We start from the raw sequence: 17,970 nt of genomic DNA, 5'->3' as shown, positions 1-17,970 counted from the left end.
AAAAGAAAGTCTCGTTTCTTAATTTTTTTTTCAATAAATTATCACTTTTTTTAAATTTTTATATACAACTAACAAATTACAATTCCAAGATCCCTCAAATACATAAAATATTGTTAAATTTAATTATTAATTTTTTATTTATTTTCATTGAAATTTAAATTAAAGAACTTGTAATATTAAAATAATAATTTTAATACCATTGATTACATTTTAAAACTTTTAATTGCATTGATAATGCAATCTTATGTAAAGATTCATCGCCTATTTGCATTCATTTTACATTCCTACTCTACTCTAAGAGTCTAACAAATAAAATAGTTATTAATGAATAGGATTATAATTTCATATCTATTTATATAAATGTAAATTTTTTATTTAATTAAATAATTAATCTTTGAATAATAGTTTTATAATTATGTTAATTAAAGAGTTAATTTATACTAGTAATTTTATAATTATGTTAAGATGTTTTTGTTTATCTTATTATTCTTCCCTCCTTCCTACACATATATAATTAAAATAAATTTTATTTTTTATATTATAAATTTATAAATATTTAGAACAATTAATAAAATTTAATAATAAATATATTTTACTAAAAATTATTAGTAATAAATTTAAATTTAAATTTATAAATATAAATTTACATATACATCATGATAAATATATTTTATCGGTATTTTTGTAAATAACAAAAAGAGTTTTTTTCAAACCTAATATTCCCCTTCACATGCACAGACTGACTTAGGGGGTGTTTGGTTTACCTTTTGGATTCAGCTAATAGCTGATAGACACCCAAACAGGTAAATTGTGGTGTTTGGCAAGCTTAAAAAAATAGAGCTAATAGCTGATGGGCAACTGATATGATACCCATCAGCTGCAGTTTGTATCAGCTCTATTTTTAGAGCTGTTTCTCATCAGCTGATAGCTGATCTGGTTTTATTTTTTATTTTGACCATATTATCCTTTTTTATTTAACTTGAAAATTAATATTATTAATATTTTTATTTTTTTATTTATAATTTTAATTAATGTATTTTAACTTTGTTAAAATATTTTTTATTAATAACATAAAATATAAAATATTTATTTATATCAAAAAATTTAAAATTAATTATAAATTTTTCTATTAACAATAATAATTATTTTATTATTTTATCTATATTTTTAAAATTATTTAATTATCTTAAAAAATAATTATTTTCTTATTTCAATAATAAAATAAATGATATAATATAAAATATTAATAATTATATATTTATTCAAATAATATAATATATTAATTTAATAATTATATATTTAATTTAATAATAAAATAAATAATATAATGCAATAAATTTATAATTTTATATTTATTTAAATAATAAAATAAATTATATGATATATACCCTTATTAGTCATTTCACATATTAACAGCAACAGCTAAATATAATTTTACCAAACACTTAATATAAAACAGCTATCATCAGCTATCAGTTATCAGCTATCAGCTAACAGTAACAGCTATCAGCTAACAGTTATCAGTTGTATTCAACAGTTAATCCAAACAGGCCCTTAATGAAATTCACTAATTGACAAAAAGACTGCAAAGCTGAAGTCAAGTCAATAAATTAAAGAAGAGTTGCTTTAGAAAAGTCGTGCCTCTCAATTTCCTCTCACTTACCTCTTAGATCTCATACGCGTTAAAAGAAGCAATAACTCTCTTTTATATATGTACACAATCCGTCAGCTGAAAGAGAAAGAGTAGAAAATGGTGGGTTCATTGTAGTTTCTTTTACTGCCGAAAGTGATCGCATTGAAACTTCCTCGAATATACAAAATCTCGTAGGTGGTTTGATGCAGATCAACTATAAATAGTTCCCAGGTTTAGCCATCTTTCTCTGCAATTCCTCTATTTTCATTCCTACCAAACAAAACCCTGCTTGTTAAATATGGCTTCTACTTCATCTTTAGCCTTCTCCTGTAAAACTAGCTACGATGTTTTCCTTAGCTTTAGGGGAATTGAAACTCGTCAAATTTTTACTTGTCACCTTCATGCTGCCCTTTGCCGGAAAAATATTACAACATTCATAGACGATGATCTTGAGAGAGGAGAAGGGATCTCGTCAGCGCTCATGAAAGCGATTGAAGAATCCAAGATTTCTGTAGTAATTTTCTCAGAAAATTATGCATCCTCTCGGTGGTGCCTAGATGAACTGGTGAAGATCATTGACTGCCAGAAAGAAATGGGGCGAAAGATTTTACCCATTTTCTATCATGTAGATCCTCGTGATGTTAGAAAACAGACTGGGAAATTTGGAGAAGCATTTGGAGAAGTTAAAGAAAAATTTAAGCACAGCTTAGACATTGTGGAGAAGTGGAGCACTGCTTTGACGGAAGTAGCCAATCTGTCTGGATGGGATTCCAGCAGCTACAGGTAATTGTTTTCAGAATTAGACCCAACTAACCAGGCAACTGGTTTGATCTAATTCGGTTTATTTCTTTTATTTATTTTTAATTACCACAAGAAAGATAAAAATTTTCGAATTTTAAATTATTTTTAACTATTCTTTTCACTTAGTCAAATTGCTTTTTAACCTTTCAAATCGAAATAGTTAGTAAATCGATTGAATGACCAGTATGATTTTAAACTCCTCATAACAAGTATGCCTTTGGTTAATAATGTGCAAGGTACCTTATTTATACCAAAATGTAGTATTGTGGGTACTTTAGATAGATATATTGGCTAAAATAAGTATAAATCTTGATTTATATTTCAATTGATATATAAAATTTCTTTTTTTATTTATAATAAAGATGTTCTCGAATCAAATTTTGAGCATCAGGATTCAAATGCCTTTAAAGTTTTAAGTTTGTTTGTATCTCTGATTCATTATTACGTAGCTTTTTTTTATCATGTTTTGCTAGGAATGAATCGGAATTAATTGACAAAGTTGTCAAACATATCATGAAGAAACTATATCCCGTCTCCTTTAGTGCTTGTGATGATTTAGTTGGGATTGATGCTCACCTCAACGAAATTCTATCATTCCTATGTATTGAGATGGCAGATGTTCGTTTTATTGGAATTTGGGGAATAGGCGGCATAGGAAAGACAACCATTGCTGAAGCGCTTTTCGGTCAAATCTCTGATGAATTTGATGCTTGTTACTTTCTAAACAACGTTAGGGAAAGTACAGAAAAGCATGGATTACTGCATTTACGACAAAATCTTTTTTCCAAACTTGTAGGGGATGAACATTTGAGTATACAAACGCCCTGTGTACTTCCCACTATTGTTTTGGATATATTGAGAAGAAAGAAGGTTTTCATTGTTCTTGATGATGTCAACGATTCAAAGCAATTAAAGGCTTTGGCTGGAGATCATGGTTGGTTTGGTTCAGGAAGTAGAGTCATAATAACAAGCAGAGACAAACAAGTTCTTAGCAGAGTTGACAAAATCTATGAGGTTAAGGGATTGGATTGTAGTGATGCTTTTCAGTTGTTAAGTATGAAATCCTTCGAACAAAAGTATCCTCCGATGCAATATATAGAGTTGTCCAAAAGGGTACAAGCTTATTGTAAAGGTGTTCCATTAGCTCTCGAAGTTTTGGGTTCCCATCTGTGCAATAAGACTCCTGAAGAATGGGAAATTGAATTGAATAAACTGAAGAGATATCCTGACAGCGATATTATGGAAGTCTTAGAAATAAGTTATAATGATTTAGATGAAATGCAGAAGAAAATATTTTTATATATTGCTTGTTTCTTCAATGGATATGGCAAAAGCTATGTAGAAGATATACTAAATGGTTGTGATTTTCCTACACGTTGGGGAATAATTCGTCTGGTGGATAAGTGTCTTGTAACTGTTGTGAATAACCTGTTAAAGATGCACGATCTGATAGTGGAAATGGGTCAAGATATTGCTCGGCGGAAGGGTATCATATTATGCAATTCTAATGACATCTGTGATATGTTGACCTCAACTAATAATAAGGTATATATATGTAAAACATTATGATATCATTTAAAAGAAATGACAAAAGTATTTCTTTGCAAAGTATTGATATATAACTTCCTCTTTCTCTGTGATATTGATTGTTAGGCAAATGAAGCAGTTGAAGGCCTACTTTTGAACCTGTCTGAAATTAGAAGGGTACATTTGAATGATTCAGTCTTCTCACGAATGCCCAACTTGAGATTGCTAAAATTTTACAGGGATCGCTCAAATTTTACTGAATTCAGATTTCAATCAAATTATCTAAAATGTCTTCCTAACAAGTTGAGTTTACTTCATTGGGAAAAATACCCTTTCAAGTCTTTGCCATTAAATTTTTCCATGGAAAACCTTGTCCACCTCATCATGCCATGTAGCGAAGTTGAAGAGCTCTGGAATGGATCTACGGTAAGCTTTACATATATATCTGTTCCCTTTACAATTTCATCAATTAAAAATTTTATTGCTAAGCGCCTAGATTTAAACCAAAAAAAAAAACAATTTTAGAGTTCACCAATCGAAAAATTTCAAGATATTTTAAGTAATTTTTTTCTCATCATTTTGTAAATAACTTACTGAATTTATTGAATAGAAAATCTTAGGGTTAACTATATTATAGTCATAATTGTATATTATTGAGTAAAATTTTTGTTAACAAATCCTACATACTCATGCCATATGTGGTTAATATAATTTCTTTTTTTTTTTTTTCCTTTAGTAAAGGGATGATCATATCATATGATTTAGAAGGGTTAATGATTTAATTTAATTATTAGAAAGTTTCTCTACTACAATTCTAATCTAATCCAAAACTTAGTATGTATAAGAATGTCCACGGTGTTGGATTTAGGCTTTAAAGGAAAAATATGTTTATATAAAATAATTAATTTAATTGAAAAATATAAAGGAACATATTTATCTTTGCACATAATAATAATAATAATAATAATAATAATAATTATTATTATTATTATTATTATTTAGAAAAAAAATAGATCTAACTGAACTTTTAAATATAACACTTTTTTTTTTAATTTAGAAAAAATTCATTTACAAATATGAAAATGTTTTCTAACATTAAATTAATGTATTGTTGCCACCTATATAGTCTAAAAAATATAATAAAAATAAATAATTTCATTACATTTTTGTAAATTGATTATTTATTTCTTATAATTAATGTAAATATTTGTAGCTAAAAAAATATATCATTAAAATATAATTATGCTTTTTATTTACTTAATTAAAATTTCAATTTTAACTAAAGATAAATTTTACTTTGAAAGTGCATATTAAAAATATGAAAAATATGAAAAATGGATAGGAATAAATGATATAGGATTTTTATGTTATTATGAATGATAAAAAAATTATGAAAAATTATAGTTATGCCACTGGCTGTCTATATATGGGCTTTCTGAGAATTTATAGTTAAAAATTATTTCGTGTATTTGTATTATGCAGTGTTTGCCAAACTTAAAATCTCTTGATCTTAATTGGTCAAAGCATCTGAAAATAGTCCCTGATTTTTCTATGATGACAAGCCTGGAAGTGATAAATTTTGAAGGTTGTGAGAGTTTGATTGAGATTCCATCATCCATTCAGTGCCTGGAAAGACTCGATTCTCTTGATCTAAGTCATTGCAAAAAGTTGAGAAGTGTTCCACAAATGCCGAGAGGCATAAAATATTTAGAACTCGCTAATTCTGGAGTGGAAGAGTGGTCTCCGTCATCTATCCAATTTCTTGACAATCTTTTGGTCTTAGATATCACCCATTGCCAAAATCTTAGAAGTCTTCCAAGAATTATATATTGCAATACTTTTATAAGACTTGATATCAGTTTCTGCCCAAATCTCATCATGTCGCCGCAGATTATGGAAAGTTCAGAAGTATTGCCCTCATCAAATAATGGTATTGTTGAGTTAGATTTGAGAGGATGTAAAATGCTCAACAGTCTCCCAAATAGCACTTGCGAATTGAAACGCCTTGAGATTCTGAATCTCCATGGCTGTTCAAATCTAGAGAAATTGCCTCCTTTATATGGTTTATGCTCCTTAAAGAAGCTATATCTGGATGGCACTGCACTTGTAGAAATTCCTCCTGACATTGTTTCTTTGTCATCATTAGAATTACTGTCTCTAAGTGATACTCCAATGGAAGAATTGCCGTCATCAATTGGTTGTCTCTCTTCACTTGTTAGTTTGTATTTGAAGAGATGTAAAAACCTTAAGAGTCTCCCAAACAGCATTTGTGAATTGAAATGTCTTGAGACTCTACATCTCGGTGGCTGTTCAAATCTAGAGAAATTGCCTCCTTTATATGGTTTATGCTATTTACGAGATCTATATCTAGATGGCACTGCACTCGTAAAAATTCCCCTTGACATTTTCTCTTTATCATCATTGGGAGTATTGTTTCTAAATGATACTCAAATAGAAGAATTGCCGTCATCAATTGGTTATGAATTGAATTTTTGTAATTGCGTAAATTTGGACCAAAATGCACGTGGCACCATTATGGCAGATGCTATCCAGAGAATTAAAGAATTAGCCATTGCTAGAAGTTATAGAGCATTGTATCGTCATTTTTTGGTTGGTTTACCCGGAAGCAAAATTCCTGAGTGGTTGAGCTGTGAAGGCCCAGGACATTTAATAGAAACTTCATTCCCTCCTGGTTGCTTCAATAATATGTTCCGGGGTTTTGTTTTTTGTGCTATTCTAGAACTCAAGGCTCCTGTTTTTGATGATGAGGATGGACCCTTAACATGTCAAAGCAGTTTCAAAAACAATAATGGCTACAGAGAGGTCAATTTTACAAGTGAATATATCTTTTTGGAAAATACCATAGAATCAGATCATGTGTTATTTTGGTACGATGGCGATGACATTTTCTTTTTAGATTGGCTCAAACAAAATTGTGAAATGGAGAACAAGGCAACATTCCACCTCGACCCTGAGAATATGTGCTCCGACGATGAGAGAAAGTTGGAAGTGAAAAGGTTTGGGTTCCACTTGTTATATGACAAAGTTGAGCTAAACAAATGCAGAGACGCCAATTTTCTGGAGCAATTCAAAGAAACAACAAATGCCAACAATAAGAGAAGCAGGGAAGACTTCTACTCCAGTAATATCAATGGCAACCAGGAGGTGGAAACGCACCCTAAAAGATTGAGGCAAAATTTCTTTGTGGAAGATTACTTTTCAAATGCTCAGGATGGGATTAACTGCGACGCTACCATTGTTCCTTCAAGTTCTTCATGTGAATTTGCTCCCAAATTCTACAAATTTCTTTGAAATCCGTCCCTACTAATTGTGGAGAACTGAGGCTTGCGGCTCTCTTTCCCTGTAAGTCACCTCCATTTTTATATTTTTATATCCTTTTGATATTTTGACATATGACAATGTTTTGGCATTCAAACTCTTACATATCTAATCTAATTAAAATGCTATTAATGATGATTTGAAATTTGAATGAGATTCTTCGGTTTAAATCGAAAAATTAAACCAAATTGATTTTATTCTGATATTGGCTCCTTTGCCTCTATCACCACCAGCAAGCTGCGTCGACGTCTTTCAAATCTGGGCATCAACTATCTGATCTATCGAGTCTCATTTGTTTTGGGCATCAACTTTCTGATCTGGCAAGTCTCACGAGCCCATCTCTCGCGACTTCAGCGGCGTCTTGCAGACTCACTCTATGCCAACCTCGGCCTTCTCCATCTCGCCAGTACGTTTCCAAAGTCGTTTCCGACACCAACCCTTCTCTATCTCTTGTGATTTTGTTATTTTTGGATGATATTGGTAATTTATTTTGATCTGTAGTGTTGGATTTGCTTTGAAATCTAAAGATTTATGTTTGATTTGTTTCGACTCTTGTGACCTGTAATATTGGATTTGTTTTGTTTTGGTTATTGAGATTTGAAGAACCAATGGATTGAAATGAATCAAACCAATTATTTCGGTTTAATTCAATTCATTTAGTTCTTTACTTTGGTTCAATTTTATTTTTCAAAAGAAGATACTTCAGAATTTTGGTTTGTCCGGTTCCTTTTTCTTTCAGAGAGTAATTTCAATTCAATTAATTTTCTTGGTCTGTAAAGTAGTTTTGTAAAATGTGAATTTCTTTCTTATTCTGTCTTTAATTATATTGACTTAGATTTCCAAAATTATGAATACATGTCCCTTTGGTGAAATTACGAACGCATAGTGATCTTATGAGTAGAAGTATTTTGCATGTCACATAAAGTGGTAAAGTTGCATATATTAATTCTTCCTCAGAGACAATGGGAACTGTGTTTCTCGGTTTATCCCACACTTGCAATGAAAACTCATTTGCTGCTTTATAATAGATTTTATTTGGAATTCTATATGAAGCAGTATCTTCATCCTCCAGTAAAAGAAATCCCAAGAAACTAATTAACAATTTCTACCTCTTGTGATTTATTTTCCTTTTTGTTTTTCTTTTCTCAAGAACTGCTTCTCTTATACAACATTTTTTTGACTCTTAGCTTCCATTTAAATCTGCATAATATGTTATGCTGAACATTTGCTATGTTGTATATGATTGAACCCATATGTCAACGTTACTTTCTTCTGTTGGTGCACCCTCTACTTTTTGTTTGACCTTTTTTTCTTTGTTCCTTCACCTCTTTGAGAGAAAATTACATGATCTCTTTCCAGGCAATTTGTCTACAATTATAAATTTTTTAAAATTTGTAGCTGGCACCAATAACACCTCAATTATTGTCCAACTGTCCATAGTCATAATATTACGCATTTGGAAAAAAGGAGTTTTATACGTATAGTTAATTCTGTTGTGAAAAACTACACCCACATAAAATAAAGAACACAAAATTTAATGTGGTTCGGCGTAAGCCTACTCCACCAAACAAATCTACTATTAAGGAAAAATAATTACAATCACTAATTATTTTTCTCACCCTCAAAATCACTCAAACAAAACTCACGGAATTCAACACACCTCTCCACTTTATGGGCTCTCTGGAATACATTCCATATAATAGCCAATCAACTATTAATATATATAGGCCACTAAAATCTAGTCCTTTTAGGACTCTAATTATTAAACTTAATAATTAAAATTCTACTGAACTTCCTAAACTAATTATATTTCCTAAATTAATTATACTTCCTAATTCCAATTGAACTCGGACTCTAACAATCTCCATCTCCAAGTCAAATGGAATTAGTCTTCACAATTTCTGCAAAAGTCAATTTTCTCTTGGGTACTTCCTTACACTCTTGATTGTTGATGTTACCTCTGGCTTTCACTTGCATTCTTCCAATGAATGTGCTTTCTTCTAATTTGTAGAGATTCTTTGTACCAATCTTCTCACCCTTCATGATCACAAGAGCACCTCGGTTAACTCTCATAACTCCACCATGAATCGAACACCATAATTCAAAGAATCCAATTTACCCAAGGAAATTAAGTTCCTTTCAAATTTAGGAATATATCTCACTTCATTGAACACTTTTACTTGATCACCATGCAGTTTGATCTTCACTCTTCCAATACCTTCAACTTTCATCTTATTCCCATTGGCTAACTTCACTTTTTCTCCTTTTTTTTCTTCAATCACATCAAACTACTCCTTCTTTGAGCAAATATGAAATGGGCAAGCAGAATCTATTAACCACTCATCTTGTAATGGATCTTTTGCCTTTTCCTATCATCATCCACATTCAAACATTTACTATCAATACCATCATCAATTGCAATTGCAGAAGTTCCTTCTTTTTCTTTTCCACGACTCTTCTTGAATTATTTAAACTCTGCAAGATCTTCCTTCATTTTCATACAACGATATTGAATGTGGCCCTTCTCATGACAATAGTAGCATTCTCTATCTTCATGGTCTACTCATGGTCTCGAACTCGATCTACTATTCCTTCTCCAATTATTTCCATGTGAATTGCTTTTACCACGATTAGAACCAGCAATAAAGGCTCCACCTTCATTACTACTACTTGTCTTTTTGAACTTCTCATCATCCAAGATAACTGTGATAACCTCCTCTACCTTCAAAGTCTCCTTCCCAATTGTTAGAGCTGTCACCAAGCTTTTATAAGAGTGTGGGAGAGAGGTTAAAAGCAAGAGAGCTTTATCTTCTTCATCAACCTTCACACCAACACTAGCCAATTGGGTAATTAATTTATTAAAAATATTAAGATGATCCCTCACATCAGTACCTTCATCCATTCTGAGTTAGTATAACTCATTCTTCAAGTACAAGCAATTTGTGAGTGATTTTGACATATACGGGCTCTCCAATTTCTTCCACAAAACAACAGGCGAGGTCTCCTCCAAGGCATTGTACTTCACATCTGGGGGTAACGTCAATCTAATCGTACTCACAGCCCTTTGTTGAAGCTCTTCCCAATCATCATCTTTCATGGTCGCTGGTTTCTTCTCTTTCAATGCTTTAATTAATCCTTATTGCACAAAGACATCCTTCACAGTGCTTTGCCATAAACTGAAATTATTTTTTTCATCGAACAGCTCCACCTCAAATTTTGTGCTTGCCATCTTTGACATCTCGAACCAGGCTCTAATACCACTTGTTGTGAAAAACTACACCCACATAAAATAAAGAACACAAAATTTAACGTGGTTCGACGTAAGCCTACTCCACCAAACAAATCTACTATTAAGGAAAAACAATTACAATCACTAATTATTTTTCTCACCCTCAAAATCACTCAAACAAAACTCACAGAATTCAACACACCTCTTCACTTTATAGGCTCTTTGCAATGTATTCCATATAATAGCCAACCAACTATTCATATATATAGGCCACTAAAATCTAGTCATTTTAGGACTCTAATTATTAAACTTAATAATTTAAATTCTACTAAACTTCTTAAACTAATTATATTTCCTAAATTAATTATACTTCCTCATTCCAATTGGACTTGGACTCTAACAGATTCCTTGACTCTGTTCTTCCTTGCTCTTCCTATGCATCTGTAGTATTTAAATTTGTGTATGTGCCAATGCTGTGATGTTTCTTTCTATGTTTGTCCATGTTATTGCTTATCATATAGATCTCTTCTTACCATTAGAGAATGTTTAGTGTATGTTTATTATGCTTCACCCTCTTCTGTGGAAAATTTTGGGTGGCTGAAAATGAAGAGGAAAAATAAACTTACAAACCCTTTTTGACACTTATTAAGGTTGTTACCTGCTCTAGTAAGTTTCAGCATAGTGCATCGTGATTTTTCTCTTGGTGGTTATGCTAGTTGAGTTCGTAGGACCATGAAAATTTTCTAACACTCTTTCTGAGATTAAGTTGGTAAGTAGGGAAAGAATGAATTGCAAAGTAGAAGCAGCTCCTGGGTTTGTGTCACTTTAGAAACAAAAATCTAGTCCTTTGCTTTGTACGCTAGTTAAAGAAAAAACAAGTAAAAAATCTTGGTTTTGTATTTCATGATTTTTTTTTCTTTGATGAAGATTCCAATCCTTTTGCTAACTATTAAATTATAAACCTTCCTTTAGGCAGCCGCTAAATGATTTTATGTAGCTCTTTCTTTCATCAAAACCAACTTTGAAGGGAGTGTGTGCCTTCTTTTAAGATCTTTGCTTTATTTAGGGTAAGGATCCACAAAAAAGGAAAAAAAATTCATATTGCATTTTCTTTTTACTTCTATTTGATTTTTGTTGGACTCTTTGAGGACCTATCTCTGATTATTATATTTTAGTGCTTTTGGCCAAATCCATTTTAATGATACCCTCTAGCCATGATTTTTTATTTGATGCATTAATTCAGTGGGATTATGAATTACTCTGTCTATAAAGCTAAAATCATCAACTTCTTAATTGGTAAACTAATTTATTTGATTGCTAAATTTGTGTTCTATTTGTCCTAATTGTGAAGCGATTTATTCCAGAATTTGTTGAGTAATTGACATATAGGATGGAGAAAGGTGGTTTTAACATAAGGATGAATGACAAATTTTAATAGATGATTCAGTTGTGTAATTCCCGCTGTCAGTAGCAAAACCATGCATTCATTCACCAAATCTCAGGTTCTGCTTTTGCTAATCACTAATGTGACACCCTTCACCCGTCTACAGTGTAGCCAAGTAAGAAGTGCACATTCGGTGCCGGAGCACCTTATCTTATCCTATCGTGTCCATTGTTAATTTTTAAACTTTGTAGAAAACATGTGATAATATTTTTTTCTTTTTTATCACAATTTATTTCTGTGAAAACCCGGGCAGAGCCTTCTCTGATTTATTAGCATCTGGCGGGTTCCAATAGTCACCTGTTAAAAATAATTTCATATCTGTATTATTTTTCCATATACCATATCATATCATATCTGTTCATTCAATTTCAAGAAAATAATATTTTTCATTCATTCATTCATTCATTCATATGGAAATTATACACAAAAGTTCACAAGCTTATTTTACAGTCTCAAAAGTATCAATACAATTTATTACATCATCAACTATAATTACATGAATCAAAATACTAGTCTATACATGGGCCCTACCAAAATATTATTACTGATGAGGTGATTCTGGACTCTGGACTATAGCAGATCTAGACAACTGTAATCAGAGTACTACTATGGTGACTGCTGCCATGGCCGTTGCTGTGTCTGGTCTCCAGTACCTACGTGATGGAAAATCCAACGCGCTAAGTAAATTGCTTAGTGGTGCATAATTTTAAAGAAATTCAACTAAATAATTATAAATAATAATTCTGTGTAAACTTTTGCAATTCTAGGTCACTTGCATATTTTACTGCACTTTGGGAATAAATTAATTAGCAGTATCTTTTCTGTGTATTTATTTCATTCTCTGTCTTTTTAAACTCATGTCAGAGTCTTTAAAATCACATCAGTGTCTTTCATGTCATATCAGTGTATTTCATGTCATATCAGTGTATTTGTGTCCAAGTAACCTATAACAGTCTATAAAGACTAGATATACGAGAATATTCTATCCTATATACAACTGTCATATCAGACACTAGGCCAGCGAGCAGGCATATAATATCCTGTATACAACTGTTTGTCAGGCACAAGGCCAGAAATATAATTATGCACAATGGCATCTGATATCATAATTCACTGTCTTTGGTGGCAAATAAGGGTACCTATCAGAGCACTCGCAGGTGTTACGTAATGCCGTCCCTGCAAGCCCCTGGGCGGAGAGCCACGCTTCGCCACAGTTCACGCGTGAGAGTTTCCAGGAATTGTAGGCGTTACGTATCGCCATCCCTACTTTGCTCTGATACCATTTTCATGTCATTATAATGGGAACATAGGTTCCAATTACATATTCATGTCATTTATAATGGGAACATGAGTCTCAAGTACATATTCATATAACTTATGTATTTATCACTCTCATTATTTTATGTCATGTACTATACATATTTATAGTATTGTTATTTTGTATACGATGGAAACATAGGTCCCAAGTGTATTTTCATATGACTTACGTGTTTAGCAAACCATTTAGGTAATTTACATTTTATGTATCAAATGATTTCATGTCACCTTATAGTGGGAAAGTAAAAAAAGTGGGATCCACATACCTGTTTTATGTAATTTAGCATGTAGTGACTTATTAGGGATAAGTCAATATTTTATTCCAAGAACCTTTCTTTAGGTTCAACTTTACTGTCTTGTCTTTGCATATCAAATTGAGCAATTTGTGGCTACTTTTTGGCCACACTTCCTCAATGGAAGTTGTTTCTCTATGTCTTGTCTTTATTTTCCTTTTTGAATCATGTCTTTTGGATTTGTATAACTCAAGTTATAGTTAAATAACCATAACTGGGTCAATTCTGGATTTTGGTTCCCTTACTAGGCAGTTTTGGTATCATACTTTGTCAAATTATTTGGATAGGTTGTAGCAACATTTAGGTCTAGTGTTCTTCATAGGATTTATTGCCCTATGTCTTATGATCACTCAAAATTTTTTGTTATAATTTTTCAAGTCTTGTAGAATTACTTATAGTCAAATTATTGGACTGGACTCAAATGTCTTGTAGCAACAGGATTTCAATTAGGTCAGTAGCTTTGACCCAATATTTAAGCTTCTTACATTCATAAGTTGAGGAAGATGTCTAAAACAAAGTTGAAGATTTGTTTCTTAGGTTTCCAGAATGCTATGGCTCATTTCAATTGAAGATTTCTAGTGGGAGATATGCTTAAAAGACTATGCTGGAGTAAATGGTTACCTATGCACATTTCCAGAATTTATGCACTAACTTGGCCTAGCCAATTGACCTATTTCTCTTGATTTCTGGGTTCTGATCAAAACACCAATCTTGCAATCTATGTCTTATTGAAATTTTGACGCTGATTTCATGTCATTTGGAGTTCTATGGACCAAGTTATAGCTTCTTTGCCAAAACTGGTCAAGTAGCCTATGTTTAGCAAATCTGGGCAGTTTTGGTTCTGGATAGTTTTAGTATTCCTACTTAGGCAAGCAATTTGACTTGGTTAATGGTATTTCTAGGCTTTAGTGTCTTCACAAGAGTTGTAGCCCTATGTCTAAGCTTTCCAATGGTATAAATTTCAAGTCATTTGAACCTGTCTACAGTAAGATATGACCAAATGAATGAACACTGTTTATTTGGTTATTTCTGGGTTCACTAAATGGCAATCCGGATTAGGGCAAACTTATAGTCACTTTTTATGCAGAATTTGGACATGGTTTCTACATGAAAATTGGAGTGTTTTAGGTCATATTTCACCTCCAATTGGCCTCATACCAATTGGAGTCACACAAGGTCAATTATGGCTCAAATTACACATTGTTTTCAACAATGTTCACAACCTGCACAAAAGAACACTCCCAATATTCATTTCTCCATCTCCCAAACTTCAAATACCATCTATAGCACTTCTAATATCATCATTCAGTCTCAATACCATTAAATTCTAGCAATATTATCAAATCTCAATTTGGTCAAATGTCCAGTAATTACACATTCAATTCACATTCAATAAATGTTCTAGTATAAATATTTTCATCAATCAATATATAGCCCTCACTTGCTTATTTATCAACATCACAAATCACCATTTAATTTAATGAAATAATCCATCTCCTAAGTACCTCAAAGCTGCCGAATTGAACATTTGCACTAATCCTCAATATTCATTTCAAAACCCTACTTCAAAGTATCAAGTTCAAACATACACATGACATCAATTTGCTAGTACATATAATTAGCCTAATCAACTTCACTAATCATCATTTACATGTAGAAATTAATCAACCTCTCAAGAGTACCAAGGCTGCCGAATTGAAGACTTATAATTACTCATCAATTTCTTCAAATTTCCTTAGCATATCAACTCATCCTAAGCCCAAATCAAGATTTAAAGAAGAGAGGTGGAAAGTTAAAGCACTAACCTTGAATCACAAAATTCTCAAGCTTGTAAAACTCCAAAATTTCCACTCCTTGTTGCTGTCTATAGTCTTCCCAAAGTGTGTGGACAAACTTTAGTGAAGGGACTTATGATTTTTGGTTGAAAATGGAGGGTGATTTTAAGCTTGGATGATGGAGCTCCATGGAAGAACTTGGGAGCTTTGGTTCGGCCACTTTAGTGAAGTGAAGAAGAAGATGATTGAAGTGGTGGACTTTGGCATTTTATGGCTTTATATAGTCCACTAATATTTGTTTAATTATTATAATAATCAAGGTTTCATTATTTCAAATAATACCCCCCTCATTTTCCTTTAATTACACTACATGTATAATTTCATCTTTTCATGGGGTTTTCAAATTTTAATTCACTTATTTTTAATGGACATTTAGGTCAAAAGCCAACTCTAGGTGTCAAATGACCAAAATACCCCTCTTCGGGTTGTAGTCCCACTTTTTCGGTACTACCGATTAAATCTCTGATCCGCCGATTCCTTCAATTTTCGTGTTCATCTGTACTGATTAACTAAATTTTCTTTAACATTTTTAATGTCATTTGTACCTCAGTAGACCTTTAATTAAGTCTCGAAAATTATTTTCTAGGGTTTCTCGTGGTCCTGGGGTCGACAATTGTCTTCGTCGTAACTTCCTGGTGCGGTCACCCATCGCTACGGTTTCGACTCGTTTAACCTAGTTGCATTTCTTTTCTTTTATTTTCTCTTAATTTTTCTTGTATTTTCTTATCATGTATTTCATCATTTTATGTCTCCTCACTATCATTTAAGTGTAGTTTCAGGCATTCTGACTGTCCGAACAGACGTTAGTCGTCGAAACAGTAGAACGTACGGACTACCTATGATGAGGGTGTTACAACTAATGCTCACCATCATTGTTGTCCCTTTTTTCCCTATGCTTCCCTTCAGTGGTGTTGGTTGTTTGTTTGTTTGTTTTTTCTTTCCTTTTGGCTTGATTGAGGTCCTTAAAACAATTTCAATATCACTGCTCCTTATAGTCCTAAAATAATTTATAGACATTAAAACTTATTGACAAATAATCTTCACATGGATATGGATGGTATGGAGTTCATGGAATGGTATAGGAGAATAAAGATTTTTTTTTTTTCTAATGGATTTGGATGGTATGGAGTTCATGATAAATAATGTCCAGATTAATTCAATTATATTAGTTTTTATGATAAATAATATTTTTTCTAATCATTCTATAATACTAGTGTAACTTAATTAAGATATTTTTAGTCTAAGAATTCCGATCATCCATGTGCAGCATCATATTTATAAAAAAAAGCTATTTTAATGAATATAGGGACCATTATTCCATTTCAAATCCAATTTATCTCTAAAAAGAAATTTAATTAAGATGTATAAATTGTTAAATTTTTGGGGAAAGTACAATTGAGTAACCTGTTTTTCGTGCTTTTTCAATTCAATGACTAAAGAAAATTTCGTGACAAATCGATTATTGAACTATTGCGTCATTAACAAATCGAGGGAAAAGGTTTAATGCCATTAAGTGCGCTTATGGGTATGGATACAATTGTTTGAATGAATTTTGAACAAAAATTATTATGAAATATTAATTTGCATATTCATATCTAGAGATCTGTGTATATATAGGAGCTCTTCTTTCTAATGTATCCCACACACCTGTAACTAAATTAGTTTCTTCACCTGCTAGCAAAGTGACATAAAGAAATAATTTTGCCTTTAATAAAATTTTGATCTTCTAATTTATTGACATCATTAGCATAGAAGACTGTAATTTATGAAAACGCTCTGCAATTTATGATAAACTCTAAAATCCTTTTTATTCACATTCATATTCAATTTCTTGCATGGATCATGAAATATGTGTATGTATATTCAACTTTTTTTAGCTAAAGTTTCATCTCTAACATGATTTCCTTTCTTGATGGAGTGTACTTAGTTTATGTTTTCACGAGAAGAATTTTACTGCTGATTCTTTAGCACATTGAAACTTGTGGCATTGAAATTAAGGATCTTATGTGAAATTGCATTCTGTAGCTCATGGTGTTCAATTCCGGTCTGATCCTCCAAATGAGATATTGAGTTTCCTCACGGCAGATGCAGTGGTAGTGACTTTGTGTTAACTCAGGTTGCGAGCCTACTCGTGTGACTATAATTGAGTTTCCTCATAGAAGATGCACGCTAATTTGGTCTCTTTGGAAAAACAGGATTGAAGTGCTTTGGAATGCTAATCAGATTACAAGCTCTGCTTCCTTCTTAGCTTCTTGCATCAGTGGTTAGCTGCCAAAGTTAGTGACCATCCATCCCATTTAGACTACCCTTCGACAGTTTCTGTGGCTGATTTGTTGAAATGGCACAAGCCTGCTGATGCGTCCCAACCGCAAGTGCACGGGTCGTACAAGTAGTATAGAAAAATATCGATCCCACGAGGAGTTGTGTTAATGATTGAATTTTCGATATAAAAGTTGACTAAATTGAAGTATTTATGAGATTAAAATGATGAATTAATGGGTAATGGAGTATGAAATCTAAATGTGCAAAATTAATATTCTATTCAAAAATGT

The 17,970-nt window shown here is 32.0% G+C and overlaps 1 protein-coding gene across 4 annotated transcripts; it reads left to right on the top strand.

The window, feature by feature from the left end:
• The first annotated feature begins 1,868 nt into the window (after positions 1-1,868).
• Positions 1,869-17,766, top strand: LOC110632418 (disease resistance protein RPV1-like). Of its 4 annotated transcripts, none has more exons than XM_058131212.1 (6): positions 1,871-2,416; positions 2,908-3,979; positions 4,088-4,387; positions 5,444-7,324; positions 7,534-7,706; positions 17,444-17,766. In XM_058131212.1, the coding sequence occupies exons 1-4, from the start codon at positions 1,932-1,934 to the stop codon at positions 7,271-7,273; spliced, it is 3,687 nt and encodes a 1,228-aa protein (XP_057987195.1). In that variant the 5' UTR covers positions 1,871-1,931; the 3' UTR covers positions 7,274-7,324; positions 7,534-7,706; positions 17,444-17,766. The 4 variants fall into 4 exon arrangements, with proteins under 4 accessions (XP_057987196.1, XP_057987195.1, XP_057987193.1 ...); XM_058131210.1 differs by lacking the exon at positions 17,444-17,766 and adding an exon at positions 16,005-16,027; XM_058131213.1 differs by lacking the exons at positions 7,534-7,706; positions 17,444-17,766 and having other exon boundaries at positions 1,869-2,416; positions 5,444-6,784; positions 6,879-7,068.
• The last annotated feature ends 204 nt before the right edge of the window (positions 17,767-17,970 follow it).

This window comes from Hevea brasiliensis, chromosome 12 (assembly GCF_030052815.1).
Source record: "Hevea brasiliensis isolate MT/VB/25A 57/8 chromosome 12, ASM3005281v1, whole genome shotgun sequence".
Taxonomy (NCBI): Eukaryota; Viridiplantae; Streptophyta; class Magnoliopsida; order Malpighiales; family Euphorbiaceae; genus Hevea; species Hevea brasiliensis.
This window is presented reverse-complemented; position numbering and strand designations above follow the sequence as displayed.

Coding starts and splice junctions, on each gene's coding strand:
- LOC110632418 (XM_058131212.1), top strand. CDS start 1,932: ATGGCTTCTACTTCATCTTTAGCCTTCTCCTGTAAAACTAGCTACGAT. Junction 3,980..4,087: donor TGACCTCAACTAATAATAAG/GTATATATATGT, acceptor ATTGATTGTTAG/GCAAATGAAGCAGTTGAAGG. Junction 4,388..5,443: donor AGCTCTGGAATGGATCTACG/GTAAGCTTTACA, acceptor TGTATTATGCAG/TGTTTGCCAAACTTAAAATC.